Source organism: Euphorbia lathyris, chromosome 5 (assembly GCF_963576675.1).
Source record: "Euphorbia lathyris chromosome 5, ddEupLath1.1, whole genome shotgun sequence".
NCBI classification, from domain to species: Eukaryota; Viridiplantae; Streptophyta; class Magnoliopsida; order Malpighiales; family Euphorbiaceae; genus Euphorbia; species Euphorbia lathyris.
In genome coordinates this window covers 42,982,303-42,997,416 of record NC_088914.1, presented here as the reverse complement: position 1 = coordinate 42,997,416, position 15,114 = coordinate 42,982,303, and the positions used below count along the sequence as shown (strand labels likewise).

Here is a 15,114-nt window from a genome sequence, read left to right as displayed (position 1 = left end):
ATTCTGATTTTAACTGGGAGAAGATAGAATTTTGAAGCTTGTCAGAAGATGTAACCAGAACAATGTCATCAACATACAAGAGAATATAAGATGTGTCTGTTCCATGTTGATACACAAAGAGAGAGTGATCTGAGATGCTGTTTGTGAATCCCATTGAAATTACAAATGTGGCAAAGCGTTGATACCAGGCCCTCGGAGCTTGCTTGAGGTCGTAAAGTGATTTTTGGAGGAGGCAGATATGATCAGGATGCTTCGAATCTCGAAACCCCAGCGGCTGATGCATGTACACTGTTTCATTAAGGTTGCCATGTAAAAACGCATTTTTGACGTCTAATTGGCGAAGGTTCCAATTCCGAGAAACAGCAATACTCAGAATAGCACATATGGTTGCCGGCTTGACCACAGGGCTAAAGGTTTCACCAAGTCTACCCCAGCCAATTGTCCTGATCCATTTCCCACTAGCCGTGCTTTGTACCGTTCAAAGGATCCATCTGACTTGGTTTTGTACCTGAAAATCCACCAACTACGAAAAATATTAGAATTTTTGGGACGGGGTACGAGTACCCACGTCTTATTTTCAATAAGAGCCTCAAACTCATCAGTCATGGCTTGCATCCAATTTGGGTCATGCAATGCAAGAGCTGGTGTTTTGGGAATTGGAGAAATGGCAGGTGACACAGAAGTGGACAGATTAAGCATACGGCGTGGTTTGTGTATGCCGTGTTGTGCACGTGTTACCATGTTATGAGTATTTGGATTGGGAATGACGGGGTTGGAAGACTCAACAGCACTTGCTGTGCGAGGGGCGAGGATACATTGGGAATGCTGGAAGGTGATAATTGTGGAGATGTGGTGGAGGCGATAACCGGAGATTCGAAACTGGACATGGAGCTGACCGATGGACGGGATGAATCTGGAGAGGAATGCCGTATCGGCATGGATGAATTTGGAGAGGAATGTCGTTTCGACATTGACGATAGAGGGGACGAGACCGAACTGGTTGACGCAGACGAAGGAGAAGGGGGGGGGGGGCAGGAATGTGCGACTCGGACGGACGGGGAGACGGAACCGGGGACAGGACGAGATCAGACGATCGGGACGACGAGAAGACGGGTGACGTTGGAGGTGGCAGAAGGCCTTCGGAGTGTGCCGTGGCGATAGGCGCCTGAATTTTATGTTCTTGTTGTGGACGAAAGGGAAATCTCGTTTCGTCGAACACGACGTGACGAGAGACAATAATCTTATTTTTAGATAAGTCAAGACATTTGTAACCTCTATGATTTGCGGGATAACCGAGGAAGACACAGGGGTAGGAGCGAGCCTCTAATTTGTGACAAGATTGAGGAGGAATGAGAGGGAAGCACAAACATCCAAATGTTCTTAAGTGTGAGTATGAAGGATCCCTTTGATAGAGAATTTTGGTGGGAGAAAGGTAACCCAAGATGCGATGAGGGTAAATATTAAGCAGATGCGTGGCGATTTCTAGACCATGATGCCACAAATGAAATGGAACAGAAGCATGATTCATTATAGTGCGAATTACATTATTGATGGTTCTGATTGTGCGTTCTGATTTCCCATTTTGAGGTGAAGTAAATGGACATGAGAAAAGAAATTGAATTCCATTATTTTGATAGAATTGATGAAATGAATTATTGTTGAATTCACCTCCATTATCACATTGAAATGTTTTAATGTCACTCTCAAATTGTGTGCGGACAAGTGATCGAAACTGAAGAAATATGGAAAATACTTGTGATTTTTGAGCTAAAGGGAAGGTCCATAGAAAATTAGTGTAATTATCTAGGAATATCACATAGTAGCGGTGACCACTAGAGCTTAAAACAGGAGATGTCCATATATCACTGTGAATTAGATCAAAGGGCATACATGCAGAATTATACGAGGACTGAAATGGTAATTTAACTTGTTTTCCATTAACACAAGAAGAGCAAACAGAAGTATTCTTGATCCTATTACAAGATATCAAATTTTTATTCATCAGGGTGTGCAAAATCGGTGGTCCAGGATGTCCCAAACGATTGTGCCAAATATCAGAAGCTAAAGCAGGAAAAGCTGAATGAAAAGACGAAACGGTGGAGGTAGACATGACTGGATAGAGGTCCCCGGTACTATTACATCTCATGATAAAAGTCCCCGTCTGTAAATCCTTCACAGAAAAACCCAAGGGATCAAATTCCACAGAAACTTGGTTATCAACAGTAAATTGACGGACTGAAATAAGGTTTTTAATGAGTTTTGGTGCATGCAGAACATTGTTCAACTTCAATGGGTGAGATTTAGTGTTTAAAGATGCATTACCAGAACCACAAATAGGAATACAATGACCATTACCGACAATAATTTTATCATTAAGGCTTGAATCAAAATAAGAAGTGAGCGTACCTTTATGAGCCGTCATGTGAGCCGTGGCTCCGGTGTCCATGTGCCATTGATCAGGAGGTGGTGTGATTGACATAGTATGCATGGCAACAGCAATATCAGTTGGAGCATAAGCCGAGTTGGCTACAGTAAGGTGTGCTTGGGGCATATTAGGCCGAGGACCAAGTATCCCTGGTTGAGATGGATTGCCGGAGGTGGGGTATGGGCATGGCGGGGTGGCCCATGGTTGTTGTGGTGGCCAAGGAGAATATGGAGCCCAAGGCTGACTATATGGGTACCGCGGCTAAGAACCGCCGAAACGGTAGTGTCGGCCGCCATATCTGCCGCGATTGTACCGTCCTCCGTTTCTACCGCGCGAATTGTAGGGTGCACGGTAGTGCGGCGGACGCGCAGAAGCGTAGGAAGGTGGCGGTGGCACTGGAGTGGCGGCAATCAGTGCAACAGAATCCGTAGGGGTGACGGATTTGCGGGCACGGGCTGTTTCTTCAAGAATCAGCATTGAACGGGCCTTGGGGAATGTCGGAAGGGGGTCTCCGTGTCTGATCTGTGTGCCAACAGTATCGTAAGCTTCGGTCAGTCTAGAGATAAGTTGTAGAACCATCTGATCATTAGTGACAGGGTTGTCGACGTTAGATAATTGATCAAAAATAGATTTGATATGTTGACAGTAGGATGAGATGTCAAAGCAATCATCTAATTTGATTTTGGAGAACTCTTGTTGAAGGAACAGGGCACATGAATGTTTGTTGTCAGAGAAGATATCCTGTAGACGGGTCCAGGCTCTAGCGGCAGTGGAATCAGGTTCTATGATGGTGTGAAGTAAGTCAAGTGAGATAGTGCGATATATCCATTGTAGGACAATGACGTCAATTCGAGACCAGAGATCAGGGTTTGTGGTTATCATAGGGTCGGCAGAAGCAGGAGGGATGATGTGGTCAAGGACCTGGAAAGCTTTGGCATGAAGCTTGAACAGGGCAGCCCAGGTTGGGTAGGGTCCTTTTTCATTGTCTAAGGTAATGTTGATGAAGGTGGATATATTAGATACTGTGAGGGATGGATGGGTGTTGTTTAATTTTTCTGGATTTGTGTTTAGGGTTTCAGAATTGTGGGTTTGAGGAGTTTCATTGTTCGAGCTTGCGGAAGTGTTTGTCATGATTTGCGGTGGGGAGGAGATGAAATCGGCGACTACGGCCGAAGGGAGGAGAGGTGATCGGCGGCGGCGGCCGAGAGGTGGATGAGGTTTAGGGTTTCGGTATTGAGAAGAGAGAGAGGAAGGAGAGAGAGAGAGGTAGGTTAGGGTTTGGTCTCTGATACCATGTAACAATGTGAATAGCTCAGTGATTGTTATTCATGTGTAAAACCAATATATACAGAGTATGTGATTACAATGTAGTAAACTACCCATCCTATATTTTAGGCTATAATTAAGGAGTTCAGTTGTTTGTTGAATATATAGATAGGTGCAAATAATATACTCTAATAAGCATGGATGCTACTTGGTCAGACGGTTTACATGGGGGGAATTGGAGTAGTAATACGGAATGTGGAAGGGGAGGTGCTTTTAACAGCTGATGCGCCAACGAGACTGACACTTAGTGTGGAAATTGCGGAACTACATGCTGTTATGATGGGACTTGAACTTGTATGGGATGGTGGGTGGCAGCGAATTATTATTGAATCTGATAATTTTAATGTGGCAGCAGCTTTTGCAGGTACATATCTGTGATTGGAGCGGGATCTATGATTTTTGAGGATGCGTAGAAGTGGTTTAGAGGGTTTCAAAATTCTCTCATGTCAGACGGGAAGGAAATGCATATGCACATAAATTAGCTAAGAGAGCTAGGATACTCACTAATACTATTATTTTGATTGAAGATATACTTTTTGGGATTGCCGGTCTTTGTCTTAACGTTAAATTATCTATGAATTAATAAAGTATTTCTTTCTTGTAAAAAAAAAAAAAACAAATCCGTTAAATGAGTTAAATGTGACATAGAAAATGTAGTTTGGGCCAAAACGTGGTGAAGAAGGATGAGCTTTAAAAATGGGGACAGGCCTCGTGGCGGTGGAGAAGCTTGTTATTTAGTAATTTGCAGCTCAGGAACGCAACAAAAACCAAAACTGTTCTCCAACTAAATACATAAAAGCTATAAATAAAACCCACATTACTTCCTCTTTCTTTCACTATTCCCTTTGGTTAAACACTAACAACAACAACAGCCTGTACAAGCAAAAGCTAAAAAGGAAAACCTTCTTTTTCTTTTTCTTCTCTAAAACATTTCCCAAAACCACAAACTTCTCTCTTTACCTCTACATGTTCTACTTCTTCCTCTTCCTCTTCATTCTTTCTCTCTTCTCAGGTATACTCTTTCATTTCTCAACTTCAAGATTTGCTGTTTATTTGCTTTCATTGAGATCTCAATTTACGATATATTTATTTATTTCATTTTCTAATTACTTGCACTTCTGAATGCATTTAATTTGTCGTTTTTTGGTGTTCAGCCACAAATTGAGCAGCAGATGGCAGCTGAGCTCGTTAATTTTGCAACTAGTGATAAACTTCACGAAGTCGATTGGACTAAGAATATTGCAATTTGTGAATTAGTAGCCCGTGATCAGAGGTACGACTTGCTGTCTTAATTCGGAATTAGAGCAGCTCTCAGCAATCAATTATGTAATCTTTCCGTAGATGAACTAGTTATATGCTGAATTTGCTTTATCTCCGTTGATTTTCTTAATCCTCCGATTTGCAGGCAAGCTAGAGATGTTGTTAAATCTATTAAAAAACGCCTGGGGAGCAAGAATCCAAGTGCTCAACTTTATGCAGTCATGGTGAGTTATCGAAAAAAAAAAAAAAATCAATTTGTATTATGATCTTGATTTAGTATTTTCAGCTTTGCTATTGCCTGAATAAGTGTGTGCATGTTTGCTAGGCATTTTATTTTGATGCCTTTCAGATATTATATAGGATTCCGATTCTCCACCTTCTTGCTGAATCAATGTTTTTTTTTCCTTTGCAGTTGTTAGAGATGCTGATGAACAATATTGGAGAACCTGTTCATAAAGAAGTGATTGATACAGGCGTTCTACCTATTCTTGTGAAGATAGTCAAGAAAAAGGTGGAAGTTTCATATTCTTATATTTCTATTCTATAAATTTTGGCAAAATTCCTTTGTGCTTTGCTTAATTGATTTATCTTGCTTTCATTGCAGACAGAATTGCCTGTCCGAGAAAAAATATTTCTTCTTCTAGATGCTACACAGACATCTCTTGGTGGTGCTTCTGGGAAGTTCCCTCAATACTATTCTGCATATTATGACTTGGTGGTAGGTGCATCCGTGAAACTCATGTGTCTCCCAGCTTACCTAACTATAATTTCACCTCAAATTCCTTTGAATTATTGCGTATGATAGCTAAGTTATATGTCATTCATTTGCATTCCATGTGGAACTATATAATCCTCGCATAATTTATTTTAAATTTCTATTATCAATATAGATAGATTTTTCAAAGAGCACTTAAAAGCTCAACTAGGGCGTGATTCCAACCAAGTCAAATCAGCAACAGTAGTCTTACTTTCACTTTCCGTCCTTGTTATTGTTACTCACCAGCAGCCTGAGAAAGAATATCAATGCTTTACACATGGCCGAAAAAAGTGGAATGACTTGTTAGTTTTAATGTCGTCTGGTCTGTTTTATTTGGCTTCGTGTATTGGTTTGTATTCAGTTTTCTTTATGGTTGTAACTGTCTGTTCTTTAGTAACTGTCTTTAGACAGCAGCAGGCTTTGTTTCAATATATGTGGAATGAACAAGAAAAAAGGAAAGCAAGCAAATTTTCCACAAATATTGGTACAGAGATCGAAGGGTTCTCTCTCTTTAATGAGCCCTTACAGTTAGCAATCATAGGTTCAAAGGGAAGATGATCGAGAAAGCAAGAATGTACTCACAGACACAGACCCATAACTAGATGAGTTATGCTTTGGGAAATGTTGAAATAATCACATTGTCTTATGGGGATAGCGATTCATGTATGCTGAATTTGTTCACTTTATATAAAATTTCAGCAAGTCTTGTGGATTATGAATTTATGATGAAAGAACACCCAAGGATTCATTCCCCAAGAGAGAGAATTTCTGTGAGCCATACTGACTTATATGGCATGATGACTTAAAAATGGTTCACTTCTTGATTTGATTTTAGGCCTTTAAACTCCTGCCCCTCAAAGTTCTTTGGCATGAGAGTAAGCAAAATTTAATTGTGTCACAATTACTTAATTTCAAGTTGCTTCATTCAAATTTTCATTAGATTCCCAATTTTCATGCATCTTTTTAAATGGTTTGTAGAGGTGGAAAATAGAAGGAATTCTGTGGGTATTCACAATTACTTCATTTTAAGTTGCTTCATTCTAATTTTCATTAGATTCCCAATTTTCATGCTGTAGAGGTGGAATATAGAAGGAATTCTGTGGGTATTAATACTGCTTCTGCAAATGAACTGATAACTGCTACTGAATCCAATTCTCTATTCATTTTCCACTCAAAATTGTAGATTGTTGGACATCATTATAATCATAGATAATTGGGTGGGTATTACAACTGCTTCTGGAACCAACTGATAACTGCTACCGAATCCAAATCGCTATTCATTTTCCACTCAAAATTGTAGATTGTTGGACATCACTATAATCATAGATAATTTTTGAGGCATAAATATCACTTCTCTTGGCCTTGTTCAACTGCTTAATGTTTCTTCCTTGGCCACTCCATTTATTATTGATCGAATTATGGAACATCTGCTGCTAATGTGGAATATGTACTTAAATTTATTGCTTTTTTTTCTAGTTTCTATTATCAGCTCATAATCAATAATAACTGAAAGCTTAGAATACTTCTCTGCTGTACAAATTTGAACTCCTGAAAATTAAGCTCATTTGAGACTATTTTCAGAGTGCAGGAGTGAAATTTCCTCAAAGGCCAAATAATCTCACTCCACAAGCAAATAAGAAAAACACACTTAATGGTGAATTCACTGCCTCTAGACATGAAGAGCAAACCCAGCAAGCAGAGCCTCATGTTGTTCCTGAATCTAGGTACAATTTTCTGAATGTTTTCTTTGAAACTCAGGTCAGTTTATAGTTTATCATATTACTGTGTGTATAAACATTCCCTGCTGCAGAGTAGTTTTCTATAATCATCTCGCATGCGGATACAAAATCAAGATTGTAGCTTTACTGTTTTAGCATACAACAACAAACAAACCTTAGTCCCAACTAGCTCGGGTCGACTATAAAATTAATTTTCTAATAGCAGCGTGTTTGTTATTTTTATCTTATAATGTATGGACTCGGGTCTGAAATGCATATAGTCAGTTTTTTTTTTTTTTTTTTTTTTTTTTTTTTTTTTATCTTTTACCTATATCTGACAAACTGCTAGTACCTGTGTCCATTTTAGATGTCGATTATATATTTGACCCAATTGCATGAAGATGAAGTCCTGCATGGCTGCATGAGGGTGGAGGCTCAATTATAAAACCTTAGCTGACTTAGGTTTTAAAAGAGAGAAGCTGATCATAGACCTTCAGTGTCCAGAATGCACATTTTCCTCCACTTGTTTTATTGAACTTCCGGAGTATGATAAAATATGGAAAATGAGTAAAACAATAATCAAACTGAATGTGGAGGATCATCCAAAGTAAGGGTTCTGTAAAATAGAATAATCAATAATATGAATTATTTTGATCAGATCAGCATCCTCCAGAAAGACACTGCCCCAGTTTCCACCTTATACTCTAATAAAAGGACAAAAGAACGGGATATCCAGCATATGACTTCTCATGGGCTTTCATATATTACACGAATATTGTCATAGCATCTTAAACATTTTGTTATTTGCCATGATTTTGTAAAACTTGCATCAAAGAGAATTAATCAGCTTCTGTGAGCAAAATGCAGTATGTTTACTTGCTTCCTGATTGGCTTATTTGTTTGCAAGTATAATGATTGTGTTCTTACATGTTACTACACTAAAAGGTGGCTTGATCCTTTTAGAATAATATTTTTTCTACTTCAGAAAACTGCTGTAAACATGTGTTGGTTTAAAATGCGAGGATTTGATGGTTAAGATCCTATATCCTTTGTGAACATTTCTGGAACTGGTGCGCACTTTTTCACTGAAAAAGGACTGAACGCTTTAAAGTTCATCTTTTTCATTTCTATTGTGTGATGATGTTGTTTTCTTGCCTTTTCTGGCTAATGGTGTTGGGCTTTCAAGCTGGACTTAAGTGAAATATAGCTTTATGCACTTGTTTTTAAAGGGTTTTTTTTTTTCCGCTTAACTTATCCTTCAAGGTTTAATCTTTAATCTTCTTATTAAAGTTTGTGTATTTATTAATTATACAGAATAAAATAAAACAATTATTTCATTCATGTAGGCTATGGAAATTATTGAATTGCTACATCATAGAAATCAACTAGCATATTTCTAGACGTGTAAATTTGCGAGTCTTTGGTGCAATACATCTCACAATAAAAGCTCATTGAAACACATTTCTTTTCATAGTAAAGGTGTCGTACATTTTCTAGATCATTAATTGTTGCCTGCAAGATTCTTTCTTTATTGCCAATGGAGACTTAGCCCCGTTGCACATATTCTTTAGCTTATTTGTATTTCTTTTTGTGCCTGCATATGTAAAACAATCAACTTCAGTCCTTTTGTTTCCTAAGTTCTGATTTTACTTAGAAAAGTTGCAGTTATGGTTATGATAGCTGATACTTGGGAACATTACACATTGTGAATAGGTTTCCTTTGTAAGATTTGCTATTTATTTAAATAAAAGCATAAAATGGTGGTCTAGGTTCTGTATAACAAATTATAGAAAATGTTCAGTACTTTTTTCAAAGCAACTTTCCAATTGCAACTCTGTCGTAATTCTATGCAGTATTATTCAGAAGGCTAGTAATGCATTAGAGGTTTTGAAAGAAGTCCTTGATGCTGTTGATTCTCAAAACCCAGAGGTAAATAATGCAGCCATGTCTTTTGTCTCTGAATATAATCAGAAACCATCTTCCATTGAGCATTTGTGACTATTTTCATGCTTTGTGATATTTCTGTATTTGGTATTCAATACAAACTTTATCTTACATGGACACATATATATACAGATTTTGTATATTCAACTTACCCCTAAAGTCAATGTGAACTCTATCCTACAAGCATCCCATATCTACCCTACAAGCAGCCTAAAAGTCTTGTGGCAGCTCTTTAGCAGTCTTCAGCACCCTATCTATTAATTACAGTCTTCAGCACACTATCTATTAATTACACTTCCCCTCAAGCTGTGGCATAGATATTAATCATGCCCAGCTTGTTACATATATAGTTAACCCGACTCCCCGGCAACGCTTTGGTAAATACATCTGCTAATTGCCCCCCTGTTCTGATATGTGGAGTTGTGATTGTGCCATCTTCTAGCTTTTCTCGAGTAAAGTGGCAGTCAACTTCTATGTGTTTTGTTCTTTCTTTGAACACAGGATTGCTGGCAATATAAATAGCTGCTTCATTGTCACACCATAACTTCATAGGTTTAGTCTGAGCAAACCCAATCTCACCAAGAAAATGTCGTAGCCATACAAGTTCACACGTAGTTTGTGCCATAGCCCTATATTCAGATTCTGCACTGGATCTGGATACCACACTCTGTTTTTTACTCTTCCAGGATACGAGGTTGCCTCCGACAAATACGCAATAACCCGTTGTAGAACGCCTATCTGTAAGATCTCCTGCATAATCTGCATCTGTAAAACCTTCTACAGTATGATGACCATGATTTTGATACAGTATCCCATGTCTACCCTACAAGCAGCCTAAAAGTCTTGTGGCAGCTCTTTAGCAATCTTCAGCACACTATCTATTAATTACACTTTGGTACTGGATATTAGTATTGACTTGATGTGGCTTGTAGTCTGATAACAACACATGAGATAATTAGATACTTGCAAGGCTTCCAAATAGAAAGCTTTTGGCTGTAGGTAATAATTGTATTGCAAATATTTCGAATACACAATCTAATTTCATTTAGTATTGTTTTTTTGTTGTTGATATCTATGTATTTTGGTGCATACAAAAGTTTATTATACTAATCGGGTACGGAAGGGAAGCTGGGATGGCGACTCCTTTTCAATTATTCATTTTCTCCCATCTCAGCTAGTGTTGTATATGAGGGCAACTGAGAACTACAAGTTTAAATTAATCAACTTTTTAACTAGTGTTAGATTTAATTGCATTTTTGCTCTAAAGTGCAACTATAAAACTATAAATTAGCTTTTCTAATTCTTGTCTTAATTGAATCAATTTTTAGGGAGCAAAGGATGAGTTTACTCTTGATCTTGTGGAACAGTGTTCGTTTCAAAAGCAGCGAGTAATGCATCTGGTGATGACTTCTCGGTAAGACTACATCCTGTTTTGGACTCTGTTTATTAGTAACTTCAGTAGTTGCTCTAAATTTTCCATGTGCTACTGGGAAGAAGACCCGGATAATTTTTATACATCCTGAAGCATATTTTCTGTCACTTCATACAGATGTCTGCAATTATTGTACATAGTTTCATGATATCATTGGAGTACAAAATTCTACTTGTTGCATCACTTTTTGTTGAACACCATCATGAATAGAGATGTAGATTGTTCATATATATTGTGGTGACGATAAGCACTAGTGGCATATGCAATATTTGACAATCTGCTCAATATTCAATATTGATGGGCAAGTCAATTGCTTGCAAGGATAAGCTACACGGTAGGACATAATAAAAGCTTACTATAGTTATGAAAAAATATGCTGATAAATATTTGTTTTTATTTGCAAAACATTGGATTATTTTTACTTGTCCTCAAACTTGTCTTAGTTTTATAATTGCCATAGATTTTAATTTGTGTCGATAAGACCTATGTACTTCTATCCAAGTTTCAGTAAAACCAATTTAACCTCACCGAAGCTGCCTTGTTGTGACCAAATTAGTAGAAAAGGAATTTGGTTCAATGTGGCAGCTCCACTGCTAGAGGTAGACAATATTATGATCAATTAGTTTCACTAAAATTAAAATGAAAAACATAGTTTTATACACAAATTAAAGTCTTCGTACTAATTCTGAAACTAAGGCCCCGTACCCGTTTGTTTGCCGTAAAGTATTTTCCTGATTTTCCAATGTTTGTTTGTTTAGGAAAACTTTAGGTTAGTCAACAGAAAAATATATAAAGAAAGTGAAAACCTTAACTTTTTGGAACCATATAGCCTATTTCTTCTTACCCTTCGAAAAACAATATCCATCCACTTCTTCCCGTTTTCCGGTGTTGTAGCCAAAAAACAATAACAACAACAACAAAGCCTTAGTTCCGAAATGATTCGGGGTCGGCTAACATGAACCATCATATGAAACCGTGCAATCAAGTTGTGTCGGCGACACAAATTCTCTCCCTCCACTCTGTCCTATCCACTACCATATTCTCCCCAATCCCTAATAAACTCATATCATTCTCGATCACCCTCCTCCAAGTTTGCTTAGGTCTACCCTTACCTCTCACCACTACATCCCTTTACCACTCTTCAGTCCTCCTAACCGGCGTATCAAGCGCTATTCGTCTTACATGGCCAAACCACCTTAGTCGGTTTTCCCTCATTTTATTCTCAATAGATGTAACCCCTACTTTTGTCCTAATTATTTCATTACTCACCCTATCCTTTCTCGTATGACCACACATCCATCTCAACATACGCATCTCCGCCACCGACATCTTATGAATGTGACAGTGTTTGGCATGCCGGGATCACAAAGGAAACACGTAGCACTCTTCCACTTCGCCCAACCAGATTTAATCCTATGAGCAACATCCCCATCTACTTCTCCATCCGTTTGGATAATAGATCCTAAATACCGGAAGCATTCCGAGACCTGAACAACTCTCCCATCTAGGGTGATTGTCCCTGCCTCTCTACTCCTATCGTTGCTAAACTTACACTCCAAATATTCTGTCTTACTTCGGCTCAACTTAAAGCCTCTAGATTCTAAAGTTTGTCTCCATAGTTCCACCTTCCTCTCCACACTTCCTTTCGTCTCATCAACCAACACAATATCATCAGCAAACAACATGCACCATGGTATACCATCTTGAAGTGAAATGGGCTTAGTGTAGAACCTTGATGCACTCCAATCGTAATAGGGAACTCTTCAGTGTACGTACACTCGTGCATGCTCCCTCGTACATGTCCTTTATGATGTCAATATATTTTCGCGAAATGCATTTCCTTATTAAGCCCACCAAAGTACTTCCCTTGGTACCTTATCATATGCCTTCTCCAAGTCAATGAAAACCATATGCAAATCTTTTTTCTTATTTCGATAGTGCTCCATTAATTGTCTCATTAGATGGATGACTTCCATAGTTGATCTTCCCGGCATAAAGCCAAACTGGTTTTCCGAGATCTTCACTGTCCTCCTTAGCCTTTGTTCGATCACTCGCTCCCAAACACCGGAAAATATTTTATTTTCCAATGAATTTTTTTCCCTTACCCAATATATTCCAAAACACAATGTTTCCCGGCAAACAAACGGGCCTAACATAAAATTCAACTCTTCATTGTAAGCAAGCCCAATCTCTTAAATGCTATCAACAGTGTTCAAAGTTCCCCAAAATAAGCAAGTTCTTCAATTTATTAATTTATGAACGAAGAGTTCCTATGTAAGTTATGTGATCATATTAACAGTTACGCACATGTCACATTTAATTTGCTGATATATATATATAGTTCTGAGCCTCTCACCTAATAAAAAGTACTGAGTTTAGTAAATTAAGATAACTGGAATTCAAAGATAACTCAATAAATTCTGTGTGGGGTTTCTGAGTGATACCTAGTTAGAAGTAACTGATTTTGCTTCTTTGTGAGAAGGCTTATTATAGTTCTCTACACATAAACAGACTTGCTCATTTTCTGGATGGAATTTTCCTCGAGGGTCATTTGGTTTTACCATTCTGATTATCAAGTGCAGACAATCTGGGCATGAAGTTGAAGTAAATTTTCTGAAGCTAATTATCTTAAACAAGCTGTTGGCCTGCTCTCAATCATTCTTCTATTCTAGGCATTAATTATATGGTCATTACATATGTTTACTTATTTCCCCTCTTTGGCAGCGTATATTTCTGTAGCATATAATTGATATTGATGCAAACTTTATTTGAGAGAGAAGTTAACTCTCTCACTTTCTCTCTTGTTCTCTGGTCCAGGGACGAAAAGTTAATTTCTCGTGCAATTGAATTGAATGAACAGCTCCAGAAGGTTCTGGCACGACATGATGACCTCATTTCTGGTAAGTCCAGGCTTTCTGATAGGTCTGCAATTTCAGATAGGAATACATCAACATCAAATCATTTTCATCGTGAAGAAGATGAGGAAGAGGAGAAAGCTGAACAGCTTTTCAGAAGGTGTGCCCTTTTTGTCTTTAATCTAACTTATTCCTTTTAAGCCTGTAATTATTTATGATCTAACTAGCTACTTATAATAGGGACCCCTTTCTGTTAGAGGTTTAGTTTTATGTACTTAAAAGGATGATAGTAAAATATATGTGGAATTTTCTTTCTTTCTTTTTTTTCCAACATTTCAATAATAGTTATAAACATGCATGGTTTCCTGGTTCCGTTTTCAATACTTGACAGATTACGAAAAGGAAAGGCTTGTGCAAGACCTGAAGATGAAGGGAATGCAGAAGATTGCTTCTCTATGGGCATGCTTCGATCATCTATCCCAGGAGAGAGATTGAATCGTCCCCTAATAAGGGCAGCTGATACAGATAACTCAAATGGGGCTATTGCAAATCCTCCACCGGTCGCAATTCCACCCCCCCCTGCAAAACATGTGGAGAGGGAGAAATTCTTTCAGGAAAAGAAGGTTGATGGTTCTGCTAGTTCCGGACATATGAGGGGTCTCTCATTACACAGCCGCAACGCCAGCAGTTCCTGCAGTGGAAGCATAGATTTTAGTGATTGATATGACATCAATGGAAAGAGGTAGTTATCTTCAACTTTGTGGTTTGTGGATTGTATTTAATTAGTGGACTTTTGCTGTGGTCTAACTTAATTCTGCTACTCAGGTGGTTTTTATTTTATTTATATATCATAATCATATTAATGTTGGGTGTTCCAGTATAGAAACTTATAGCTGTAAGAGTGCAAATTATGCTATTGTAAGATTCTGTTATGTCTGAACTTGGCAAAAATACTAACCCCAGTTAAACGGTAATTGGATTACTGTACTGTCTTTGCTAAATCTGAAAAGAAGATTGTTTCTAAATAGTATGACTTTGGCTAGGCTCAAGGTTCTTGAGCTTGTTTGATTAGTTTTAAATTATATTCTTGGTGAACTCATAAATTAGCTCATTTTTTTCCATGTTTTAAATTGTATTCTATTTGGTGAACTTGCTAATAGTACCGTATATTAAGGGGTAAATTACATCTATAGTCCTTCAATTTAGACTTTATCTCTAACAGATATAAAATTTGTTGAACATTGTCAGTTTACTAATATGAAAGTAAACAATCTTAAAATCTTAAAACGGCTTATACAATATCGAAAGAGAATTTCAAAAATTAAATATTTTTGAGTTACTTTTTTATAGGATTATCATTTTCGATTTTCTAAATCACTAGTTTTAGAATTTTCTTT

General features: G+C 37.8%; 1 protein-coding gene across 2 annotated transcripts; it reads left to right on the top strand.

The window, feature by feature from the left end:
* The first annotated feature begins 4,490 nt into the window (after positions 1–4,490).
* LOC136229436 (TOM1-like protein 5) lies at positions 4,491–14,747 on the top strand. Of its 2 annotated transcripts, XM_066018214.1 has the most exons (10): positions 4,491–4,763; positions 4,906–5,024; positions 5,157–5,235; positions 5,424–5,522; positions 5,616–5,729; positions 7,350–7,492; positions 9,340–9,415; positions 10,759–10,844; positions 13,680–13,877; positions 14,109–14,747. In XM_066018214.1, exons 2-10 carry the CDS (start codon positions 4,924–4,926, stop codon positions 14,437–14,439), a joined length of 1,227 nt encoding a protein of 408 aa, XP_065874286.1. In that variant the 5' UTR covers positions 4,491–4,763; positions 4,906–4,923; the 3' UTR covers positions 14,440–14,747. The 2 variants fall into 2 exon arrangements, with proteins under 2 accessions (XP_065874286.1, XP_065874287.1); XM_066018215.1 differs by lacking the exon at positions 4,491–4,763 and having other exon boundaries at positions 4,955–5,077.
* Positions 14,748–15,114: the final 367 nt, after the last annotated feature.